The 27394-nt window shown below is 37.2% G+C and overlaps 1 protein-coding gene across 3 annotated transcripts in view; it reads right to left on the bottom strand.

The window, feature by feature from the left end:
- SPATA6 (spermatogenesis associated 6) overlaps window positions 1–27394 on the bottom strand; it is a 186229-nt gene that overhangs the window by 7857 nt on the left and 150978 nt on the right. For 2 of the 3 annotated variants that reach the window (XM_049879239.1, XM_049879238.1), the window contains one exon: window positions 4416–4507. The exons of the other annotated variant lie outside the window; for it this stretch is intronic. In XM_049879239.1, the coding sequence (XP_049735196.1) occupies window positions 4416–4507 (92 nt within the window). The remainder of the gene's footprint in view (window positions 1–4415; window positions 4508–27394) is intronic. 3 annotated transcript variants of the gene reach the window in all.

Raw genomic sequence — 27394 nt, forward strand, 5'->3', positions numbered from 1 at the left:
CCCAAGGAGAAGTAGAAAATTAGTCTGAATAAAAATAATTAGTAGAAGATGGAAAATAAGACCCAAAAGTCTGACTCTGCAGTGATAGCAGGGATCCACTGTAGTTCTAAGTCTTGAAAAAGAAAAAAGAGAGCATAAAGGAAGTTAATGAAATAGACTAGGACTAGGCGAGTTGTAATGGAACAGGAAGAAAAAGCAACATTTTCTGAAGTCTTGACAATACTTTTATTAAGATACCAAAGTTACAATTTTACGATTATAGACATTACATTCTGGGCTACTACTGACATCTTCAAAGACTGAGTTTATTTACTTATTTTTTAACACGCAATTGACCTACTTCAATAAATGAAAAATTTTTTATAGATTTGGCCACTCTGGACTGTTAAAGATTATAAAGTTTGTGCCAGGTAAAACTGCATACTCTGGCTATTAAGTGCTACAAATATTTGCTTCATTTATTTTGAATGTCACTTCACACAAATGATAATTTCTCGTGATGTATCAGTATCAAATGAAGACCATTTATCACTTTATACAAAGTCTATAACACTGGTTACCATAAGTAGTCTTCAGATAAAATAACCGTAAGGTGATACGTACGGAAGAGAATGTTAGAAGGCAAGAAGCAATGCTACCCAAAGCATATTAACTCTAAGATAGAACTGGAAGGTCATGAGAATAAGAAAACATTGACCATGTACCCTTTGTAATCAAAGTTGAAAGTAACTTTAAGAATTATGACACATATTCTACAGTTTAAACTTATCTAAAAATCAATAGTATCAAAGATGTATCATACTATAAGAGGTTAATTGCTTCCCATAATACCCAGTGGTTTTCAAAAGTCAATAGTCGATAAGCATGAGAATTACCTGGAGGGCTCATTAAAACTCAGATTTTGAGCCTCACACCAATAATTTCTAATTCAGTATGTCAGAAACGGGGTCTAAGAATTTGGAATCCTAACAAGTACCAGAAAAAAAGCTTGGGGAAAAACTGCATACTGGTATTTATCATCTTTCATTATTAACCAAAAACAACAAAAAAAGCCAACCCGTTGCTGCCGAGTCAAACTCAACTTATAGTGACTCTATAGAACAGAGTAGAACCGCCCCATAGGGTAGATTCGAACTGCCAAGCTTTTGGTTAGCAGCCAAACTTTTAACCACTATGCCACCAGGGCTCCTTTTATAGGAACTATAAGGAACTATAAAACATTAAAAGAAGTCCCCCGTAAATGGGATTTTTCATGTTCTGCTCCATATAAAGTCATTCCTCTCTGGAAGCACAGCTGCTGATCTACCAGCCTGCCTGCCCTGGTAGAACTTCTGTGCCATGGAACTGGGAGATGAAGGTGGGCATGGGAGTAACTCCAGGCTAAAATGCCACAGACTCCCATTGTTTTCACTGCAGCTCAGTAGAGCTTCATGATAAACATTTCTTCAATAAACACCCATTCAAGTCTGCCTTTGGTCAATTTCTGGAGTCCTTAAATTGTTGCTTTTACAATTTTATACAGTTTTATTGTTGCTTTTGGGGGAGAGGATTTCCTGAGCTTCTCACTTGGTCCATTCTGGAAGTCTACACACTTTCTCTTGACTGCTGTGTCACTGAATGTCTGCAGAAGGCTGATACTAAGCCAAGACCCCAAACTCCCTCTTGACTTCTGCTGATAGAAATCTCAAGGCTAGGAAGGGGCAGTTACTTTGATTCCCTCATCTCTGAAGTGGAAAACAGAATGGGAATGACTTTTTGGCTTGGTATATAATGTGACTTGGGGATAAACTAAAATAGTATCCTGATCACTTCAATAGCTTCTGCAGCTAATATCCAGATGCTCTTATAAAAGGCCTTGAAAGACTAAACCATGCCACCCTATTTGCCCCAAGTAGGGATATAAGAGACATGACAAAGATTACAAAGTGATCTCACAAATGTGCAAGCTGAGTTTTTCTGGTACTCTGCTTAACTCTTTCACTTGAGAGGTACCAGAACACTCTTAGGGTAATAAAAAGCTTTGTCATTAACTTTGCTTGGTAAACTGGAAAAAAGAACCAATAGTGAGGTTTATGGCAACCTTTAAATCAAGGGCAACACTTTTCAAAAGTGTACAGACTCAAGTTGGAATCGACTTGATGGTGGTGGTTTTTTTTTTTTTTTAAGGTAGTCCTTACATTTTTTTTTTTTACATTACATGCATTAGAGTCACCCATGATATTTTATAAAATGCATATTTCCAGGTCTCACCCTGATATGTAAGAAACCAGAATCTATGGAGATAGGAAGTGAAATTCTGAGTATTTTAAACAAGCAACTCAGGTGATTGTTTTGTACACAAAAATTTGAAAATCCAAAATCATTACTAAGACTCTTTCCTCTATCAATCCCACTCACTTCTCAGTCAAATTGGAATTAATTACATGGCTTATACACCCACAATTGGGATGATTATCCATATAATAACAACCTAGGGAGTAGAGCTTTAAGAACAATAAAAGATAAAAATACTTCTTTCTTAAAGCGTGGGGTTTCTTGGACCTTTCTTTTACTCTTTGGGTTGCTTCTCCTTAAAACTCATCTACAATACATTAATTATCCTGATGAAAGGCCAGGTTATCTCTTGCTTGGGAGGCAGTAATTTGGGGAATGAAAGCCACATTTATAATTTGTGTAAAGGGGCAAAAGGAGGAGTCCTTGCATGTTCATAGATGGTCTAGCCTATCCTACCAAAACCCACTGCCATCGAGTCGTTCCAACTGACAGAGACCCTATGGGACAGAGTAGAGCTGCCCCATAGGGTTTCTAAGGCTGAAATCTTTTTTTAAAATTTTTATTGTGCTTTAAGTGAAAGTTTACAAACCAAGTTAGTCTCTCATACAAAAATTTATATACACCTTGATATCTACTCCTATTTGCTTTCCCTCTAATGAGACAGCACACTCCTTCCCTCTACTCTCTATTTTCATGTCTATTCAGCCAGCTTCTGCCCCCCTCTGCCCTCTCATCTCCCCTCCAGACAGGGGCTGCCCATATAGTCTCACGTGTCTACTTGATCCAAGGAGCTCACCCCTCACCAGCATCATTTTCTATCCTGTAGTCCAGTCCAATCCCTGTCTGAAGAGTTGGCTTTTGGAATGGTTCCTGTCTTGGGCTAACAGAAGGTCTGGGGACCATGACCTCTGGGGTCCTTCTAGTCTCAGTCAGACCATTAAGTCTGGTCTTATGAGAATTTGGGGTCTGCATCCCACTGCTTTCCTGTTCCCTCAAGGGTTCTCTGTTGTGTTCCCTGTCAGGGCAGTCATCGGTTGTAGCTGGGCACCATTTAGTTCTTCTGGTCTCAGGCTGATGTAGTCTCTGGTTCATGTGGCCCTTTCTGTCTCTTGGGCTCATAATTACCTTGTGTCCTTGGTGTTCTTCATTCTCCTTTGCTCCAGGTGGGTTGAGACCAATTGATGCATCTTAGATGGCTGCTTGCTAGCATTTAAGACCCCAGACGTCACTCTCCGAAGTGGGATGCAGAATGCTTTCTTAATAGATCTTAAGGCTGAAATCTTTACAGAACAATTGCCACATCTTTCTACTGTAGAGCAGCTGATGGGTTTGAACTGCTGACCTTTTGCTCAGCAGCCAAGTGCTTTAACCACTGTACCACCAGGGCTCCTAGCCTATCTTACTAAGGTAAAAATTAAAGATTTGAGTCCAAAATCCCACTTAATAATAAAATATATCCCACTGCCTGGAATTTTCTTGTATTTTTTCTCAGGAATCTCAAAAAAGTGAAGTCATACAGTAATTAGTGGCATAGCATCCAAGGAGTCAGAGAACCTTTGGCTACGTAAGCTCGTAATTTAAACTCAGTTTTTAATATATTTATATTTTTTAAGTCTTTTAATGTATTACATTTTATGGCAATTAACACAGAGTTTTCAAAAGTCTTCATGGAATTTGCTAGTATAACCTTGAAAATTTTTATTATTACAAACATGCCTGAAATTTCAGGCCAGAAGAACAGGATTTACTTTTATATTATTTAAAAAGGATTACTTGTGTTCTAAAATTATAGAAACTATTGTTTAAAAATAAAAAAAAGTTTTTTTTTTTTATAAAAATTGTTTAGGTTATAATAAATACATCCTGAAATAATTTCTGGATGTACAGATTTGCAGAGCAGCCAAATACACCACAAATCTTCAGTAGAATCAAAGGCATAACAATTAATTGACTATATTTGTTTTCCTTGAAAAGTTTCAGTAGGCAAACATTAAAATGTTTTAATAGGATTTTACATAGCTTCAGATACCAAAATGAATTACTAAGTCTAAATTTGCCACAAATATAGGAGATTAATAAATCGGTTATTTTTACTTCAACTATGAGAAAGATCTCTAAACACAGCATAACCAAGCTCATACCTATACTCGGGGTCACTATCATAGGCAGAGTCCCTGTAAAAAAGCCCTCTTTTCAGTTCCAGTTCCTCTTCTTTCTCTGGGTCTCTCTCATCCTGAAAAATTTAAAGATTTTCATTGATTCATTTTCTCATTGCCTCCAAAATTATGCTAACCTTTCTTTGGGAAATGCTTTCCCCCTCCCCCATTTAAAAGAAGTTTAATGCTTGGATTTCTGAGGAAGGAAACCAAAAGGGTGGATTGTGAGTTGATTATCCTGTCAATAAATATGAATATAGTTTTACTAATAAGTTTTATAATATTTTTGCTAATAGTGCTTCTGTAACAGAAATATCACAAGTGGATGGCTTTAACAAAAAGAAATTTATTTCCTCACAGTAAAGTAGGCTAAAAGTCCAAATTCAGGGCATCAGCAACAAGGGAAGGCTTTCTCTCTTTGTCTGCCTTCTCATCAATCTTTCCCTGGACTAGGCGCTTCTCCATGCAGGGACCCCGGGTCCAAAGGATGCACTCTGCTCCTGGCACTGCTTTCTTAGTGGTATGAGGTCCCCAACTCTCTGCTTGCTTCCCTTTCCTTTTATCTCTTATAAGACAAAAAGTGGTGCAGGCCACACACCAGGGAGACTCCCTTTACATTGGATCAGCAATGTGACCTGGGTAAGGGTGTTACAATCCACCCTAATCCTCTTTAACATAAAATTACAATCACTAAATAGAGGACAACCACACAATACTAGAAATCATGGCCCAGCCAAATTGATACACACATTTTTTGGGGGATATAATTCAACCCATGACAAGTGCTTATCAAAGACTAGGCACCAAGTAGACGTTCCTTGAATCAACAAATGAGTGGGATTGTATCCTGTTTCAAGATAAGTAAATTGGTAACATCTCACACATTGTTATAAAACTCCAAAAAGATTATACTTGTATTCTGAGACATAGGTATTTGGGAAAACAATGTAGCCTCAAGCATTCTAACACAGCTATGACTTACCAAAGAAGTAACTTAGAATTATTAATCATAAACCAAAATGTGATAAGTCACAAGAGGCAAAACGAAACTCAAGGTAGTTGGAATTAAAATGTGTGGATATTTCTGCATCTATGGGCAGTTAATTCTTAACTTCTGACTAATTCAAGGACATAAGAGATAGGATTTTGAACAGAGCCAGGTTTGTAAACTATATCAGCCACAGTAATTATGTTCATATGTATAGTAAATCTATATAATTTAATAGCAAATATCTTTCTCAACTGCTAGCCAACACCCTTGTTCCTTAGTCAAACAAGAACAGAAGTAAAAAGAACTGATTACAAAGGAACTAGTAAATACAAACAAATTGCTACAAGGATCATTATTAATAATGGGTTTATTCACAGTATATAAGAAACTAGCTGAACACAGATTATGAAGAAAAATAATTTGAAAATTTTGCTGACAAGATGAAACTGAGAAGACAACACTCAGTTTAGAAATGTGCGCAATAAATAACAGAGCAAGTTTAAAGTTCACCAAAAAATGTGCAGACATAATTAGAACTGTTACAGCTTCTGGGTGAACTGAACTGTTTTATTATTATGAAGTAACTGTTTACTTCTATTAATGCTTTTACACCTTAATTCCTGTCTACTATTAATACAGCTACAACAGCTTTCTTTTAGTTAGTGCTTGGATGGTATGTTTTGTCCTTTATTTTCAACTGTTCAATATTATTATGTTTTAAATCTTTTTCTTGAATAGCATACACTGTTGTTGTTAGGTGCCGCTGAATCGACCCTATGTACAACAGAACGAAACACTGCCCGGTCCTGTGCTATCCTCACAATTGTTGCTGTGTTTGAGCCCATTGTTAAAGCCACTGTGTCAGTTCATCTCACTGAGAGTCTTCCTCTTTTCCTCTATGTTGCCAACCATGACGTCCTTCTCTAGGAACTGGTCCTTGCTGATGCCATGTCCAAAGTAGATGAGATGAAGTTTCGCCATCCTCACTTCTAAGGAGCATTCTGGCTATACTTCTTTCAAGACAGATTTGTTCATTCTTCTGGCAGTCCACTGTATATTCAATATTCTTTGCCAACACCATAATTCAAAGGCATCAATTGTTCTTCAGTCTTTCTTATTCATTGTCCAGCTTTCACATACATACGAGACCACTGAAAACACCCTGGCTTGGGTCAGGTGTACCTTAGTCCTTAAAGTGACATCTCTGCTTTTTAAAGAGGTCTGGTGTAGCAGATTTGCTCAATGCAGTATGTCCTTTGAGGTCCTGACGGCTGCTTCCATGGGTGTTGACTGTGGATCTTAGTAAAATGAAATCCTTGACAACTTGCATATTTCCTCACTTTATCAGGATACTGTTTACTGGTCCAGTTGTGAGGATTTTTGTTTTCTTTATGTTGAGGTGTAATCCGTATTGTTAGATGTTGCATATAGTTAGATTTTGCTTACTCTTGTTCAATCCAATAAGTCAGTTAAGTGGAGCATGTATTTTACTAACATTGTAGAAATAAAATTGACTGTATAAGTGAGAAAGGTATGGCAAAAAGAAGTATAAGAAATAAAAGAATGTAATACATCCTCAAACTTTGGAAATAGATTATGATACAAGAAGAACTGAGTGGAATAGATACAAGTAATATTGAACTTTTAAATTCTATCCTTGGAACAAGTTATAAAATTCTAGATTTATATAATAAGTGATATCAGATGCAAACATAAATCAGTTTTCACTGTTTAATTTTGCCAATACAGCTTTAAAAATTAAATTTTTGACCAAAAGTATTAAAAGTTTATATATGAATACTACATATACAAGTATCTTGATAAAAAATCTGAACCTCAGTTATACGTTACAAAAAGTATATTTTACACAGTTACTATCTGCTGGGCACTTACTATCTTAGGCTTTGAGGATGGAAAGCTGATTAAGACATGGTCCCTGCACATATGTAAAACAATGTTTAGTTCATTCAATGAAACTCTAAGGGTCAAATGAACCAAAGGGTAGAATTATTAGGAAACACACTGTCATGGATTGAATTGTGTCCCCCCCAAAATGTGACGACTTGGTTAGGCCATGATTCCCAGTATTGTTTGGTTGTCCTCCATTTTGAGATTGTAATTTTATGTTGAGAGGATTAGGGTGGGATTGTAACATGACCCTTACTCAGGTCACCTCCCTGACCCAAGGTAAAGGGAGTTTCCCCAGGGTGTGGCCTATACCCCTTTTTATCTCTCAAGAGATAAAAGGAAAAGGAAGCAAGCAGAGAGTTGGGGGCCTTGTACCACCAAGAATGCAGCACCAGCAGCAGCAGGCATCCTTTCGACCTGGGGTCCCTGCACCTGAGGAGCTCCTCGACCAGGGGAAGACTGAGGACAAGGACCTTTCTCCAGAGCCAAAAAAGAAAGCCTTCCCCTGGAGCTGACACCTTGAATTTGGACTTGTAACCTACTAGACTATGAGAAAACAAATTTCTCTTTGTTAAAGCCAACCACTTGTGGTATTTCTGTTATGGCAGCACTAGATGACTAAGACAGAATTTGGTACCAAGAGAACGGGGTGCTGCTCTAACAGATAACTAAAATGTGGAAGCGGTTTTGAAATGGTAAATTGATAGAGTTGTGACAGCGACAGAGGACTAGCACAGCAGAGAACCTACAGCGGCAGAGAGGGCAGCAACAGGAGAGAACCAGAAGCAGCAGAACCAGGAGACCAGTGCAAGATGGCGCTGGAGCCGGCCCATGGAGCAAGAAACCTGAGTGCTTGTGTGCGGAAGGCTTCTGGGTGGAGTGGGGTGCCTCCGGGCACTTATCGGTAGAGCTACTGAGCTTTGGAACTCTTGCCTCAGCAGGGCAGATGTGAGTGTGAGGCCCGAGAGGCCAAGAAACCAGGAAACAGAAGCTGAAGAGAAAAGGAACACAAGAAGCTGAGCCGCCTCAGTATCAAAAGGTATGGCCATGACCTCAGGGGTTTCAAAGGGTGGAACCATGGCCTCTGGTGTTTCTAAGGGTGGAATTGCCACTCAGATGGACTAGGAGAATGGGGTGCCAAAAGCTGAGGGAGCACAGCTGCTGTCCCAGTGGGCCTGGAAGGTGGAGCTGAAGCCCACGGCGGAGGGGCCTCCACTCAGAATCCAAAGAGTGTGGCCAATACCTACAGGCTGGAGGACAGGGTTATTGTGTAAATTGTCTCACAGAACAGAGGATTATTTTCAAAGGTTTGAGGGCTAATGTAATGTGTTCTGCTGACTTGCTTGGTGCCTGTTATCCCTCCTTTCCCTTCAGTTTCTCCCATTTGTAATGGAAATGTTTAGCTTGTGCCTGTTCTGCCAGTGTACCCTTGGAAGCGGATAACGTGTATTCTAGATTTCACAGGTAAAGAGGAATTTTTAGATTCTGGACTTGGAATTAAGACTTTTGTTATGATATGATGGCGTGAATATGTTCTGCATGTTACAGTGATGTGATTTTTGGGCAGCCAAAGGGTGGAATATCATGGATTAAATTGTGTGCCCCCAAAAATATGTGTCAACTTGGTTAGGCCATGATTCCCAGTATTGTGTGGCTGTCCTCCATTTTGTGATTGTAATTTTATGTTGAGAGGATTAGGGTGGGGTTGTAACACCACCCTTACTCAGGTCACCTCCCTGATCCAAGGTAAAGGGAGTTTCCCTGGGGTGTGGCCTGCACCACCTTTTATCTCTCAAAGAGATAAAAGGAAAGGGAATCAAGCAGAGAGTAGGGGACCCTGTACCACTGGGAGCTCAGCACGTCCTTTGGACCTGGGGTCCCTGTGCCTGAGGAGCTCCTCAACCGTGGACAGCCTGAGGATAAGGACCTTCCTTCAGAGCTGACACAGAGAGAAAGCCTTCCCCTGGAGCTGATGCCCTGAATTTAGACTTGTAACCTACTAGACTGTGAGAAAATAAATTTCTCTTTGTTAAAGCCATCCACTTGTGGTATTTCTGTTATGGCAGCACTAGATGACTAAGACACATACTAAAGAACAAAATTAGAACAACTTTCTAGTTAATGGACCATTCTAAAAATCAAATTGCAGTCTGGAATGGCTGTCTTAAATAGATGCTTTGAGAGTAAGATCACAATTATGAGCACTATTCACGAAGAGCACGGATGCCCATCTAGATCAGGGATATCACGGAGGGGGAATTATACCCTGAAAAACAAAAAAGACTACATGGCCTTAATGATTATTCCCTTCAAACTTTAAGACTTTGTTTTGTGATAATTTATATATTTTTTCTACATACATACATACATATCTCTCCATATAGATTTTGTTTTAAGATCAAGTTATATCAAATCAAAGGGTCAAAAAACATTACAGCTTATTGTAAACTATTAATGATGGGCCAAGCAAGCATTTGGGTAGATATATCATTCTTGTTCATGCCAGAAAACATTCCTGAGGCATGGAGAAGTGAGTCACCTCTTATTCCTCACCAACATTCCCATTTGCTAAGACATAAAATCAGAAAACAGTGAAGAAAACTAACATTTGTGTAGTCCCTTCAATGTGTCCAGAACTGAGCTGGGTATTTTTCATATGGATCTCACTGCAGTCTTCAATAACCTTATGAAAAAGGTACTGAAATTCAGAAAAAATAAATAATTTGCCCAAAGATGTAGCTTATTAAGTGGCAGAGCTGGAATTTAAACCCAGATCTGTCTAATTTCAGTACATTATATTGCCTCCTGGAATATAAATAAGCTGGTCTAAAAATCAAAACCTCTACCCAAAAACATAAGTTATACATTTCACTATAGGAAAACTATACCCAACCTCTTTCAGATAATATCTATTTTATTTTATATTATGGCATTATAGTGGCCTGAACAAAATAACATGGCCCAGGCTACCCATGAAGAAATATTTTTCTTCCATCAAAAGTCATTAATAAAATGGAACATTACTAAAAGAAGCTCTCATTCCATGAAATTGGCAGTAAGTTAAATTGTTCTCTTAAGGTTCTTTTTTATCAATAATTCTATTTGTGAATCACTATGTTATTTATGTAACTGAAGTCCTAGGTAGAATATCCCTGGGAAAAAAGGAAAGTTATCTACTAGTGTTTGCAGACTAAAAATGGAGGTCAAAAGTAGTTAAATAATCTAAGACAAAGCCAGAGTTAAAAGGTAGAAATCTCACTAATAGTTTATAAATAAAACATACACCCGTCATTTTCACACAAATGGAAACTGCACGTGTAAAGTTAAAATGCTTATAAGATATTTTTATTGTTATGAATATTCAAAATGTATAAAAAATTGTATACAAGGATAGGAATTCAAATAGAATTTGATCTCTAGTTCTAATTTCTATTATCACCTTGGACAAATCTCTTAGTCCTCTATGGCTTAAATTTCCTAATTCATAAAACAAAGTTTAAAAGGAGCTGACAAAGTCACATGGATAAGAAGTTGCAGGTTTGGCCTTGAACCCAGTCTTTTCTAATTATATAACCTAGATTGTACTATAAATTTAATAATAAAATCTAAAGGGAAGACCATTTACAGGGCACTTGAATGGTAAGTTTTGACAAATGGTGGAATGTGAACTAGAGTAAAAATAAGAAGCTCCTGGCAGCCGCAGTCTTCAGAGTCCCCACACTTTCATTGGCTTTAGCTCTAGGAATCCTATCAGGTTCTCAAGATGAAGATATAAGAAAAATGGCCTTCAGGTTCTGGCCGGTGGAGGGTAAGAGTAATCCTTATGAAATATGCTCAGAACTTTCTGCAGAACAAAGGCCTACTCTAGGAGGAAATACTATATCAGAGCCTTATCCCAGAGCCCTGATGGAAGGGTACTCTCTCATTCCAGCCCCCCCCCACCCCAGGCTTCTTGTCACATCTAAGGCAAATGGAGAACTATACAAGAAACACTTGTGAAGGCCATAGGATAGAGACATAGGTCCACTAAAACAATGAGATTTATTTGGAATATTATAAATAGAATGCTTCACTTGCCCCACACCTTACTAACAAATCAATAGGGCTCTAGAATAAAAATAGTGGATTATAGCTAAAAGAGCTGGAAGATACAAATTCTAAGGAGGAGTACATAAGGAAGACCAAAGTCAAAAATGGAAACAAAAACAAGAATACTAGAGGAATTAGAAGACTCTGGCTCCTATAAAAACCAAAAAACCAAACTTGTTGTCATTGGGTCAATTCCAACTCACAGTGACCCTACAGGACACAGAACTGCCCTATAGGGGTTTCTCCTATAACTACTTCAAAAATTGAACAAATCCAACTTGTAGCCAAATTAACAATTTCTCAGACTAGAAGCTTATTTACTTCAGCTCCTGTTTCCCAATACACACGTATGGGCTACAATTTATACTTGTAATTTTCTATATTAAAACAGAGGAAATAACCCAAATTTATAGCTTAGCTGTAAACCCTAGCGAACTAGAAAAAGAACTAATGAAACCCAAAGCAAGCAGAAGGTGGAAAATATTAAAGATTGGAGCGGAAATGTGATAAAACCAAAAACCCACTGCCATCATTTCTGACTCATAGCGGAAACATGATAGAGAATAGAAAAATAGAGAAAATCAATGAGAATTAAAGTTGCTTCTTTGAAAAGTTAAAAAATTGGACAATCCTTAAGTTAGACCAAGAAACAAAGACTTTAACTACTAAACTTAGTAACAAAAGAGGGGACATTACTACAGACTTTACAGAAATAAAAAGGATTATATGAGAATACTATTAACAATTGTAGGTCAACAAATTAGACAAGCTACATGAAATGGATAAATTCCTAGAAAGATATGAACTACAGAAACAAGCCCAAGAAAAAATGAAAAATCTGATAACATCTATAACAAGGAAAGAGATTGAATTAGTAATTAAAAAAGAAAAGCCCAGGAACAAACGGTTTCACTGATGAATTCTACCAGAGGTTAAAAGAAGAATTAACACCAATTCTTCGTAATCTCTTCCAAAAATTTGAATAGGAGGGAACACTGACCAATTTCTTCTATAATGTCAGTATTACCCTCATATTAAATGCAATGACTTCACAAGAAAGAAAAAAAAAGAAAAACCAATACATTTTATGAATATAGGTGCAAAAATTCTCAACAAAATACAAGCAACCTAAGCCCAGTAAAATATAAAAACAATAATATACATCATGATCAAGCGAGATTCCCAGAAACGCAAGGTTGTTTTAACATACAAAATTCAATCGACATAATAAATCATGTAAATAGAACAAAAGACAAAATCCACATAATCATCTCAACAGATGCTGAAAAAACATTTCACAAAATCCAACACTCTTTCATGATAAAAACACTCAACACAAACTAGGAATAAAATGAAACTTCCTCAACCAGATAAAAGCCATCTACACAAAATACACATTATAATTAATTGCAAAAGATTAAAAGCTTCCCCCTAAGGGATAAGTCAAGGAAGTTCATTCTTTTCATTTCTATTCAACGGTGTACTGGATGTTTTAGCCAGAGCAATTGGGCAAGAAAATGAAATAAAACACATCCAAATTGGAAAGGATGTAGTAAAACTATATTTTCAGACTACATGATCTTAAGCATAAAAATTCCTAAAAAATCCACACATATGCACACACAAAAATTATCAGATTTTATAAACAAGCTCAACAAGGCTGCATGATACAAGTTTAATATATAAAAATCAATTGTATTTCTATACACTAGTAATACACAATCTATGAATAAGAAAACAATTTCATTTGCAATAGCATCAAAAATAATAATATACTTAGTGTTTCAGTTTTCTAGTGCTGTTGTAATACCTAGTGCTATTGTGGCTGGCTTTAAAAACATATTTATTTTCTCACAGTACAGGATGCTAGAAGTTCAAATTCAGGGCACCAGCTCTAGGAGAAGGCTCTATCTGCTGACTCGGGCAAGATCCTTGCCTCCTTCAGTTTCTGTAGCCCCAGCATTTCTCAGATTCTTGATGATTTTCATGTGACATCTATCTTCCCCCCATTTGTGCTCCTTTCTGTGTCTACTCTGCTCTTTTCATAACTCAGAAGTGATTCAGTTTAGGACACACTCTATACTGATATGTCTTCATCAGCATGATAAAGAAAACTCTATTTCCAAATAGGATTATATCTACAGGTGTAGGAGCCAGGATCCCAACACATATTTTGGAGGGACACAATTCAATCCATTAACACTTAGGAATAAATTTTTAAAAAGCTGTGCAAGACTTCTACACTGAAACCTATAATGCATGTTTAAAGAAATTAAAGATGACCAAAATAAATGGAAGGGGGCATTGGTAGTTCACTGGTAGAATTCTTGCCTTCCATGCAGCAGACTCAGGCTCGATTCCCAGCCAATGCACCTCATGCACAGCCACCACTCATCTGTCAGTGGTGGCTTGCATGTTGCTATAAGCTGAACAGATTTCAGTGGAGCTTTCAGACCAAGACAAACTAGGAAGAAAGGCCTAGAAATCTACTTCCAAAAATTGGCCAGTGAAAACCCTATGGATGAAAAAGGTCTGATCTGCAACAAACCATGATGATGAGGCAGTATTGGGAAGCATTTCATTCCTGTGCTTGGGGCTGCCATGAGTTGGGGGCCAACTGTATAGCACCTAAAAACAACAACAAATACAAGGAAAGACATCCCATGTTCATGGATTGGAATAGAGACAATACAGTTAAGAAGACAATATTCTCCAAACTGATCTATAGAATCAATCCCTATGAAAATTTCAGCTGCCATTTTTTTCAGAAATTGACAAACTTATCCTAAATTAAGATGGAAATGCAAGTGACCCAGAATAGCTAAAACAATCTTGAAAAGAACTTTGTTGAAGAAGAACAAATTTGGAGGACTGACATGTAGCAATTTTAAAACTTACTATAAAGCTACAGTAACCAATCTTTACACCAGTACCACACTGTTTTGGTTAAAATAAAAAAAAAAAATTTTTTTTTAAATTTTAACCAAAACAGTGTGGTACTGGTGTAAAGATAGACATGTAGATCAGTGCAACAGAATTGAGAATCCAGAAATAAACTCACACAATTATGGTCAACTGATTTATTTCAAGGGTATAAAGAAAATTTAATGGGAAAATCAGAGTCTAACAAACTGTGCTGGGAAAACTAAACATCCACATGCAAGAGAATGAAGTTAGACCCCTATCTTATACCATATAAAAATTAAATGAAAGTGGATCAAAGATCTAAATGTAAGAGCTAAAACTTTAAAATTCTTAGGATACTACTCTGGCATAGTTATGAATAATTTTAGCCCAGAACATGTATGGGATATATACCATAAACAGAGCCCAGGTGTTTGGGGTAGAATTTTAAAAAAGAGAAACATTGGAAGTATTTCTCAAAAGGCTTAAAGTCAACCCCAGAGTCAGATAGATGTAGAAGTTAATCATAACTGAATATAGATCGAAGATCTAAATTTCAGAGCTAAAACTACATAATTCTTAGAAGGAAACATATGGGAAAATCTTCATGACATTCAATTAGTCAATTGTTTCTAACCTGTGACACCTAAAGCACATGCAACCAAAGAAAAAATAGACAAAATGGACGTCACCCAAATTTTTAAAAAGCATGTTTTGAAGGACACTGAGAGGAAATAGAAAATATAACCCACAGAATGGGAAAATATATTTGCAAATCATATATCTAATAAAGGACTGGTATCTGAAATTCATAAAGAACTCATAATAAAACAATAATACAAATAATAAAAATGGGCAAAGGTTCTGAGTAGAAATTTCTCCAAAGACATTATACAAATTATGATAAGTATATGAAATGATTCTCAACATCATTAGTCATTTGGAAAATGCAAATCAAAACCACATGAGCTATCACTTCACATCACTGTGATGGCTATAATAAAAAAGATGATCAATACCAAGTTTTGGCAAGGATGTTGAGAATTGGAATACTCATACATTGCTGGTACGAATGTAAAATGGAGCAGCACTTTCGGTAACGGTTTAGTAGTTCCTCATAATGGTAACATAGTGTTATGGGTTGAATTGTGTCCATCAAAAACAAATGGTGAGATACATTTTTATATTTGACCCTGCTTGGAAATAGGGGGATTCTTTTGCAATGTTAACACCAGCAATGAAAAATATGAAATGGAAATTAGAGAAACAATTCCATTTACAATAGCATCTAAGAGAATAAAACACTTAGGAATAAACCTAATCAAAGATGTGAAAGATTTGAAAGAAGACCTAAATAAATGGAAAGATGTTCTCTGTTCATGGATTGGAAGACTTCATACTGTTAAAGTTTCAATACTACCCAAAGCAATCTATAGATTTAACACACTCCTGATAATAATCCCAACAGGCTACTTTACAGAAATGGAAAAAACAATCCTCAATTTTATATGGAATGGCAAGAGGCCTTGAACAGCTAAAAAGAATTTTGGAAAAAAAAAAAAGGAGAACACACACTTCCTGATTGCAAAACATTACACAGCTACAGTAATCAAAGCAGCCTGGTACTGGTATAATAAAAGACACAGAGGCCAACGGAATAGAGTTGAGGGTCCACAAATAAACCTACACATCTAAAATCAACTGATTTTTTGACAAGGGTGCTAAGTCTATTCAATGGGGAAAGAAGAGTATCTTCAGTAAATGGTGCTGGGAAAACTGGATTTCCACATGCAGAAAAAAGAAATAGGATTCATACCTCACACCATACATAAAATAAACTCAAAATGGATTAAGAACGTAAATGTGCAAACTGAAACCATAAAACTTTTAGAAGAAAATTCAGGGCCGTAGGTGTCAGGCCTAGCCTTTAACAACAGATTATCTGGATTAATAACAAAAGCACAAACAACAAAAGACAAAATAAATAAATCGGGCCTCATAAAAATTAAAATACTTTTGTTCATCAAAAAAGTTTTATTAAAAAAGTGAAAAGACAACCTACTGATTGGGAGAATATCTTTGGAAACCATATATCTGATAAGAGTCTAATAATCAAAATCCATATAAAACTTCAACAACTAAACAACAAAAAGAAAAATAACCGAACCAAAAATGGGCAAAGGACTTGAATACACATTTCACCAAAGAGGATATTCAAATGGTCAACAAACACATGAAAAGATGCTCAATGTCTTTAGCCATCACAGAGATGCAAATCAAAACCACAATGAGGTATCATTTCACTCTCACTGAAACTAGTATGGCTAAAAAAAATATACATACATACATATATATATATATACATAAAAACAGAAAATTACAAATGTTGACAAGGATGTGGGGAAATTGGAACCCTTATCCCTTGCTGGTAGGAACGCAAAATGGCACAGTTGTGGAAAACAGTGTGTGGTTCCTAAAAACTAAGAAAGAAACCAGGGTGGAAATGGGGAGTGTGCTGACACACTGTGGGGAACAAAACCAAGGTCCTGAAACACTTTGTGTACAAACTATCAAACGGGAAATTAATTTGCTACCCAAACTTTCCCCTAAAGCACACACATGCACATACACAAAAAAGAACGTAATCAATTGTCACTGAATTGTTCATGCAGAAATTGTTGAACTGGCATATGTTCTGCTATATATATCCTCAACAACAATTTTTTTAAAAATGTAAAAAAAATAAAAAAGAATAAGAGAGAGAAAAAAGTGTAAAAAGCTTGTGGGACTCAATCAAAAGGTCTAACAGATGTAACTCTTGTTACCGTTGTTAGGTGCCATTGAGTCACTTACCACGAATAGCGACCCTATGTACAACAGAATGAAACACTGCCTGGTCTTGCACCATTCTCACAATCATTGGTATGCTTTGAGCCCGTTGAGGCAGCCACTGTGTGTATCAATCTCGTTGAGGAGTTTTCTCTTTTTCACTGACCCTCTACTTTGCCAAGCATGATGTCCTTCTCCAGGGAATGATCTCTTCTGATAACATGTCCAAAGTATGTGAAATGTAGTCTAATCACCCTTGCTTCTAAGCAGCATTCTGGTTGTACTTCTTCCAAGACAGGTTTGTTCATTCTTTTGGCAGTCTATGATATATTCAATATTCTTCGCTAACAGGATAATTCAAAGGCATCAATTCTTCTTCTGTCTTCCTTATTCATTGTCCAGCTGTCGCATGCATATATGATTTAATACACCATGGCTTGGGTCAGGCGCACCTTAGTCATCAAGGTGACATCTTTACTTTTCAACACTTCATAGAGGTCTTTTGCAGCAGACTTGCCCAATGCAATGAGTCTTTTTTTTTTTTTAATAATTTATATTGAGCTTTAAGTGAATGTTTACAAATCAAGTTAGTCTGTCACATATAAGCTTATATACACCTTACTCTATACTCCCACTTACTCTCCCCCTAATGAGTCCGCCCTTCCAGGCTATCCTTTCGTGACAATTTTGCAAGTTTCTAACCCTCTCTACCCTCCTATCTCCCCTCCAGACAGGAGATGCCAACACAGTCTCAAGTGTCCACCTGATACAAGTAGCTCACTCTTCATCAGCATCTCTCTCCAACCCATTGTCCAGTCCCTTCCATGTCTGATGAGTTGTCTTCAGGAATGGTTCCTGTCCTGGGCCAACAGAAGGTTTGGAGACCATGACTGCCGGGATTCCTCTAGTCTCAGTCAGACCATTAAGTCTGGTCTTTTTATGAGAATTTGGGGTCTGCATCCCACTGATCTCCTGCTCCCTCAGGGGTTCTCTGTTGTGCTCCCTGTCAGGGCAGTCATCGGTTGTGGCCGGGCACCATCTAGTTCTTCTGGTCTCAGGACGATGTAAGACTCTGGTTCATGTGGTCCTTTCTGTCTCTTGGGCTCGTAGTTGTCGTGTGACCTTGGTGTTCTTGTTCTTCACCCTCCTTTGATCCAGGTGGGTTGAGACCCATTGTTGCATCTAGATGGCCGCTTGTTAGCATTTAAGACCCCAGAAGCAACATTTCAAAGTGGGATGCAGAATGTTTTCATAACAGTATTATTTTGCCAATTGACTTAGAAGTCCCCTTAAGCCATAGTCCCCAAACCCCCGCCCTTGCTCCACTGACCTTTGAAGCATTCAGTTTATCCAGGAAACTTCTTTGCTTTTGGTCCAGTCCATTTGAACTGACCTTCCGTGTATTGAGTATTGTCCTTCCCTTCACCTAAAATAGTTCTTATCTACTAACTAATCAGTAAATAACCCTTTCCCACCCTCCCTTTCTCTCCCCTCGTAACCACAAAAGTATGTGTTCTTCTTAGTTTATACTATTTCTCAAGATCTTATAATAGTGGTCTTATACAATATTTGTCCTTTTGCCTCTGACTAATTTCACTCAGCATAATGCCTTCCAGGTTCCTCCATGTTATGAAATGTTTCACAGATCCGTCACTGTTCTTTATCGATGCGTAGTATTCCATTGTGTGACTATACCACAATTTATTTAACCATTTATCCGTTGATGGACACCTTGGTTGCTTCCAGCTTTTTGCTATTGTAAACAGAGCTGCAATAAACATGGGTGTGCATATATCTGTTTGTGTGAAGGCTCTTATTTCTCTAAGGTATATTCCAAGGAGTGGGATTTCTGGGTTGTATGGTCGTTCTATTTCTAACTTTTTAAGAAAACACCAGATAGATTTCCAAAGTGGTTGTACCATTTGACATTCCCACCAGCAGTGTATAAGAGTTCCAGTCTCTCCACAGCCTCTCCAACATCTATTATTTTGTGTTTTTTGGATTAATGCCAGCCTTGTTGGAGTGAGATGGAATCTCATCGTAGTTTTAATTTGCATTTCTCTAACGGCTAATGAGCAATGAGTCTTTTGACTTCTTGACTGCCACTTCCATGGATGTTGCCATGGACTGAATTATGTTCCCCCGAAATGTGTGTATCCATTTGGCTCGGCCATGATTTCCAGTATTGTGTGGTAGTCCTCCATTTTGTGATTGTAATTTTATGTTACTTTTATGTGAGAATTAAGGTGGGATTGTAACACCCTTACCCAGGTCACATTCCTGATCCAATGTAAAAGAAGTTTCCCTGGGTTGTGGCCTCCACCAGCTTTTATCTCTCAAGAGACAAAAAAGGAAAGGGAAGCAAGCAGACAGGGGGACCTCATACCACCAAGAAAGCAGTGCCAGGAGTAGAGCGCATCTTTTGGACCTGAGGTTCCTGTGCTTAGATGCTCCCAGACCAAAGGAAGACTGATGACAAGGACCTTCCTCCAGAGCCAACAGAGACAGAAAGCCTTCCTCTGGAGCTGGTGCCCTGAATTTGGGCTTCTAGCCTACTGGGCTGTGAGACAGCAAACTTCTGTTTGTTAAAGCCATCCACTTGTGGTATTTCTGTTATAGCAGCACTAGATGACAAAATCATATGTTAATTTGTGGATCCAAGTAAAATGAAATCCTTGACAACTTCAATCTTTTCTCCATTTATCATAATGTTTCTTATTGGTCCAGTTGTGAGGATTTTTGTTTTCTTTATGTTGAGGTGTAATTCATACTAAAGGCTGTGGTCTTTGATTTTTATCAGTAAGTGTTTCAAATCCTCTTCACTTTCAGCAAGCAAGGCTGTCATCCGCATAGCACAGGTTGTTAATGCGTCTTCCTTCAAACTTGATGCCCTGTTCTTTTTCATATAGTCCAGCTTCTTGGATCATTTGTTCAGTATACAGACTGAAAAGGTATGCTGAAAGGATACAACCCTGGCACACACCTTTCTTGACTTTAAACCACACAGTATTCCCTTGTTCTGTCTGAATGACCGCCTCTTGATCTATGTACAGATTCCTCATGAGCACAAGTGTTCTGGAATTCCCATTCTTCGCAATGTTATCCATAATTTGTTATGATCCACACAGTCGAATGCCTTTGCATAGTCAATAAAACACAGGCAAACATCTTTCTGGTATTCTCTACCTTCAGAAAGGATCCATTTGACATCAGCAATGATATCCTTCTTTCCACATCCTCTTCTGAATCTAGCTTGAATTTCTGGCAGTTCCCTGTTGATATACTGCTGCAGTCATTTTTGAATGATCTTCAGCAAAGTTTTACTTACATGTTATATTAATGACATTATTCGATCATTTCTGCATCCAGTTGGATCACCTGTCTTGGGAATAGGCATAAACATGGATTTCTTCCAGTCGGTTGGCCAGGTTGCTGTCTTCCAAATTTCTTCGCATAGACAAGTGAGCACTTCCAGTGCTGCATGCATTCGTTGAAACATCTCAGGTGGTATTCCGTCAATTCCTGGTGCCTTGTTTTTGACCAATGCCTTCAGTGCAGCTTGGACTTCTTCCTTTATTACCATATTACGATCAGTTCCTGATCATATGCTACCTCCTGAAATGGTTGAATGTCAACCAATTCTTTTTGGTATACTGACTGGGTATTCCTTCCATCTTCTTTTGAGCTCCCTGTGTCATTTACTATTTTCTCTGTAGAATCTTTCACTATTTCTACTCGAGGCTTGAATTTTTTCTTCAGCTCTTTCACCTTGAGAAATGTTGAGCATGTTCTTTGTTTTTGGTTTTCTATCTCCAGCTCTTTGCACATGTCATAATAGTTGTCTTCTTGAGCCACCCTTTGAATCTTCTGTTCAGCTCTTTTATTTCATCATTTCTTCATTTTGCTCTAGCTACTCAATGTTCCAGAGCAAATTTCAGTCTCTTCTGACATTCATTTTGGTCTTTTCTTTCTTTCCTGTCTTTTTAATGACCTCTTGCTTTCTTCACGGATGGTGTTCTTGATGTCATTCCACAGCTCGTCTGGTCTTTGATCATTAGTGTTCAAAGCATCAAATCTATCCTTGAGGTGGTCTCTAAATTCAGGTGGGATATACTCAAGGTCGTACTTTGGCTCCCATGGACTTGTTCTAATTTTCTTCAGTTTCAACTTCAACTTGCACATGAGCAATTGATTGTCTGTTCTGCAGTCAGCCCCTGGCATTATTCTAACTGACTATACTGAGCTTTTCCATTGTCTCTTTCCTCAGATGTAGTCGATTTGATTCCTATGTATTCCATCTGGGGAAGTACACCTGTATAGTTGCCGTTTATGTTGGTGAAAAAGGTATTTGCAATGAAGAAGTCGTTAGTCTTGTAAAATTCTATCACAGATCTCTAGCATTGTTTCTATCACCAAGGCCATATTTTCCAACTACCAATCCTTCTTCTTTATTTCCAACTTTCCCATTCCAATCACCAGTAATTATCAATGCATGCTGAGTGCATGTTAGATTAATTTCAGACTGCTGATAAAAATCTTCAATTTCTTCATCTTTGGCCTTAATAGTTGGTACGTAAATTTGAGTAACGGTGGTGTTAACTGGTCTTCCTTGTAGGCGTATGTGTATTATCCTATCAGTGACATCACTGTACTTCAGGATAGATGTTGATATTTTCTTTTCGACAATGAATGCAACATCATTCCTCTTCATGTTGTCATTCCCAGCATAGACCATATGATTGTCTGATTTGAAATGGCCAACACCCATCCGTTACAGCTCACTAATGCCTAAAATATTAGTGTTTATGTGTTACTTTTCATTTCTTACAATTTCCAATTTTCCTAGATTCATATTTCATACAGTCCATGTTTCAGTTATTAACCTATGTCTGCAGCTATTTCTTCTCATTTTGAGTCATGACACTTGAACAAATGAAGGTCCCAAAAGCTTGACTCCATCTACTTCATTAAAGTTGACTCTACCTTGAGGAGGCAGCTCTTCCCCAGTCGTCTTTTGAGTACCTTCAACCCTGAGGGGCTCATCTTCGAGCACTATATTAGACAATGTTCTGATGCTATTCATAAGGTTTTCACTGGCTAATTCTTTTCAGAAGTAGATCGCCGGGTCCTACTTCCTAAGTCTGTCTTAGTCTGGAAGTTCAACTGTCCACCATGGGTGACATGGTGGTATTTGATTACTGGTGGTATAGCTTCCAGCATCATAGCAACACACAAGCCCCCACAGTACGACAAACTGATGCATCGGGGACAGAAGTAACTGGACACCCAAAAAGAAAGGAATAAAGGAGGCATATGAAGGTACAATGGGCCAGAATTTCAAAATTAATGTCATGAATTCACAGATTCAAGAACCTCTGAGCATACCAAACAGGGTTAATACATAAAACCATAAAACCACATCTTTAAAAACCAAAGCTAAAGAAAAAAATCTTAAAAGAAGCCAGAGATAACAAATACATTACCTTCAAAGGATCAAGAATGAGACTGACAATGACTTCTAAGTGAAACGATGGAAGCCATAAGACAATGTAGTGACATCTTTTTTAAAGTACAGAAAGAAAACAATGTCCAACATAGACATCTATATCCAATGGGGGAAAATCCTTTACAAATTTGATATGTAAGACAAATAAAAATGGGAAAATTGTTACCAGCAGGCCTGCACTAACGGAAACCCTGGTGACACAGTGGTTAAGCGCTATGGCTGCTAACCAAAGGGTCGGCAGTTTGAATCTGCCAGGTGCTCCTTGGAAACTCTATGGGGCAGTTCTACTCAGTCCTACAGGGCACTAATAGAAACACTAAAGGAAATTCTTCAGGTGAAAGGATCCAAAATGGAAATAGGGTCCAAGAACAAAGAGCACCAAAAAGGGCAAATATGTAGGCAAATAGAAATAAATATTACTATACAAAAGTATCAATGTCTCACGGAGTCTAAAATACATGTTGAATTAAAATGCATTACAAGAATAACTCTAAAAGGGAGGGGGTGTGAGTAGAGTATAGGTGTTCTAAGATTCTAGCATTGTCAGAAAACTAGTAAAACAAAAAAAAATTTTGAATTAGACTATAATAAAGGACATATGCTGTGTTTTATAAAGCTACTACTAAAAGAACAATAAGCAAATATAGAATATATAGCCTACAAGTTAAAATACGAAAAAAAGGGAACAAAAATATTTCATTGTCAAAGAAGGCATAAAGGAGATAAAAAAAGGACATAAACACATTGATCAGGAAATAATAGAAAGAAAATGGTAACAAATTCAACAGTACAATTAAATAAATACACAAAATAAACCAAGGGAAACACTAAGTAATATAAAACCCAACTATATGAGACACATCTTAAGAATCATGACACAATAAAAGTCGAGGATGAAGAAATAATACTAAGCAAATATTAACCAAAAGAAAGTCAATGTGTCAGACAAACTATACCTGAAGGCAAGAAGTTTCCTAGAATAAAGACATTTCACTACAATAAATGGGGGAATCAAACAGAAGAGAAACACAATCCTAAACCTATATGCACCCATTAACACTAGAAATGAAGAGGGACATTTAATAATGGTACAATTCACCTTTTCTTATATGCACCTAATTACATAGTGGAGGCCTGGTGGCAAAGTGGTTAAGAGCTCGGCTGTTAACCAAAAGGTCGGCAATTTGAATCCAACAGCCACTCCCTGGAAACACTATGGGACAATTCTTTTCTGTCCTGTAGGGTCACCATGAGTTGGAATCGACTTGACTGCAACGGGTTTGTTTTTGTTTTTGATTAATCATACAGCCCCAAAGTATAAAACGTCAGAATTGTAAAATCTAAAAGAAGAAATAGAATACTCAAATTATAGTGGGAGATTTATTTAAATTGCTCTCTCTTTTTCTCTCTCTGACAGAACAAGCAGACAAGAAAAAAGTCAGTAAAGATAAAGATGAACTGAACCACAATTAACAGATGTGAACTACTTGTCAAGTACCCTACAACCAACAACAACAGATGTTACATTTTCTGAAGTACACATGGAAACAAAGTGAACACATACGAGGCCGTAAAGAAAGTATCATGAAATTACAGCGCACTGAAAAATCAGAGTGTGTTCTCAAAGCACAGTACAATGAGGCTAAAAGCAATGAAAGAAAAAAAAATTAACAACACCAATCTCCCTGTTGTTGTTGTTAGGTGTCACTGAGTTGGTTCCGACTCATAGTGACCCTACATACGACAGAATGAAACACTACCCGGTCCTGAGCAATCCTCATGATCACTGTTATGCTTAAGCCCATGGTTGCAGCCACTGTGTCAGTCTGTCTCATTGAGGGTCCATGGTATAGTCAGTAACCTTCACCAACACCATAATTCAAATACATCAATTCTTCTTTGGTCTTCCTTAATTATTGTCCAGCTTTTTGCAAGCATACGAAGTGATCGAAAATATCATGGCTTGGGTCAGGCACACCTTAGTTCTCAATGTGACATCTCTGCTTTTGAACACTTTAAAGAGGTCTTTTGCAGCAGATTTGCCCAATGCAATGCATCATTTATTTCCTGACTGCTGCTTCCATGGGTTTTGATTGTGGATCCAAGTAGAATGAAATCTTTGACAGATCTCCCTACACCCCCCCGAAAAAACTGTCTAGAAATAATCCAAAGGTAAAAGAAAAAAAAATTATAATGGAAATTACAAAATATTTTTAACCAAATGGTGGTGAAACTATGACATTAAAATTTACGGGATGTAGTTAACACATTGCTTAGAGAGAAAACTACAGGTTAAATACATGTACACAATCAGGAGAAAGTCTGAAAATCAATGATTTAAAAAGTCACCTAAAGTTTGTAAAAGGAATAGAAAATTAATTCCAAAGAAAGGGGAAGGAATGAAATGACAGAGCAAAGATCAATAAAGTAAAAGAGGCAACAAAACCAATCAAGGCAATAAAACGAGTCTTTTTTTACAGGGAAAAGATATTAAGTCTGATAAATTCCTGGTAAGACTGACCTCTCAGTTCCTTATGATAATATCCATTTCACCACCAGATAGGTGACTTACAAAAAGGGCATAGCTAACACTTTAGTGTTTTCTTTATGCCAGCATTCTTCTAAGCCCATGACATATACTACCTCTATTAACAGTCACAAGAAACCTGAGAAAACACAGAGAAGTAACTTGCCCAAGAGACTGTTTCCAGAGCCTTCATAAAAGAGCACTTAGTTCAGTGCATGGTATATAGTAGGAATTCAATAAATGTTAGCTAAATTTATTACTCAACTTCAAGGTTTTAAAAGCTAAACCATATTTCTTGGCAAATCACATACCCTTCTCCTGATTTATTCTTTCATCATATTATTTTGGCAAATCTCATCCAAAATTCTTACTCTTTCTCCAAGCCAACTAACCACTTAATGTTACCAAATTCATTTCATTAAAGAAAAATACTAATCATACACTTAAATATTTCAGCGGCCCTCTACTTTCTAAAGGAGAGATGGCCAACTAGCAGCTGGTATATATATTTTGTTTGGACCACAAAGTATTTCATTTTTCATTTGAATTAGTTGACAACAAATTTATATAAAAGTCAGTATTTTAAAAAAATAACTGGAAGATTTGGCAGCACTGTGCCTGAATTCTTACATGGCAACACTTAACTAGAGCTGAGTAGTGGCTATCTCTTTCAGAGGTTATATATTTTCCCTATTGGCCACATTACTCAAAACTTACTTGAGCCTTGAATACATCTGACTTCATGACCTAGATTTCAGGATAAAGTCTAAATTTACCCTGCTTTTCCATGATCTGGCCCAATACCAACTTTCTGCTTTAACTGGATTGTTCCTCAAAATTTTGACAGTAAGTTTTATTTAAAGCAATATATACTTCTAGACAGGGCAGTTTGACAGGATTAAGTCATATACTCTCTGTTATTTCTGCCCAAAGGTACCAGAACCTGGGGTTTAGATCTGAGGAGAAAATAGAAAATAGTAAAAGGCTGGGAACTTTGGTAAACTGATCTGGTTTTGGCTGACTTATATCTTCTTACACAATGTGAAAACCAAAACGTTGGGTGGTTGCTGTTTTTTTTTGTCTTTGGGTTTCATTTTACATAGAATTTTCTTTCCCTACTGACTTCTGTTAGCTTATTAGAGATGGGTTCCCTTCATTTTTAAATGATTGTCAAACTTCTGACATTTTGTTTTTCTCTTCTCTGTACTGCTCAAATATTTAATGACTCATAAAGGACTTTCAAACTGTCCTAGAAGAGACTGATATTTAAATAAATTCTTTGAAAAGTAAAAATCACACCTGATTTTTATATTTAAGGTGGTGTACTTTTTACCTTTGTCTATGACCACTGTTTAAGTAGGAAACATATGGTCTTCGGTCAGACCTGGGTCTAGGGAAAATGTGTTTCACGTTATAGTTGATAGTATGTTAACATTACTTCTGTCTCTGTTTCTGAACATGTATGTGTCTATAGATTCGTGATTGTACGTTTTTATGTGTTTATGTTTGGGCATATTACTGGGTTTGTGTGTTTACCTCTGTAGAACTTAGTGGTTAAGAGAAAAGGGTGTTAACCTGGATTCAAATCCTGTTTCCAATCATCTTATATAGCTACATGACATTATACAAGTCATTTAACTTCTCAGTACTTGCTTCATAAGATTTTTGTCAGAATAAAATGGAATAACATGTGCATAGTGCTTGGACTACAGCAAGTGTTTAATATCATTTTTATTAATCAATTTCAGTTTTTCTCTGGAAAAAACTATGGCAATTAATGCTAATGCATCTTATACTTAACCATATACTGCCCCACAGTTATTCTTCTGGCTCATATTCACTTATTAAATAATCATTGGACTATATAAATTCCTAAAGGGCAGCCACTTTGATTTTATAAAGATATTCCCAGTGGTTTCCATAGGGCCATGAAAAAAAGTATACACGTTTGGTGAAAAATACTCAACAAATGTTAAGTGCCGTCGAGTTAGTTCTAACACTCAGTGGCCCCATGTACAACAGAGCAAAAACACTGCCCGGTCCTGCACCATCCTTACAATCCTTATTAGGCTTGAGCCCGTTGTTGCAGCCATTGCATCAATCCATCTCTTTGAGGGTCTTCCTCTTTTTTACTGACCCTCTACTTTACCAAGCATGATGTCCTTCTCCAGGGACTGGTTCTTCCTGAAAATATGTCCAAAGTACATGAG

Source organism: Elephas maximus, chromosome 3 (genome assembly GCF_024166365.1).
Source record: "Elephas maximus indicus isolate mEleMax1 chromosome 3, mEleMax1 primary haplotype, whole genome shotgun sequence".
Lineage (NCBI taxonomy): Eukaryota > Metazoa > Chordata > Mammalia > Proboscidea > Elephantidae > Elephas > Elephas maximus.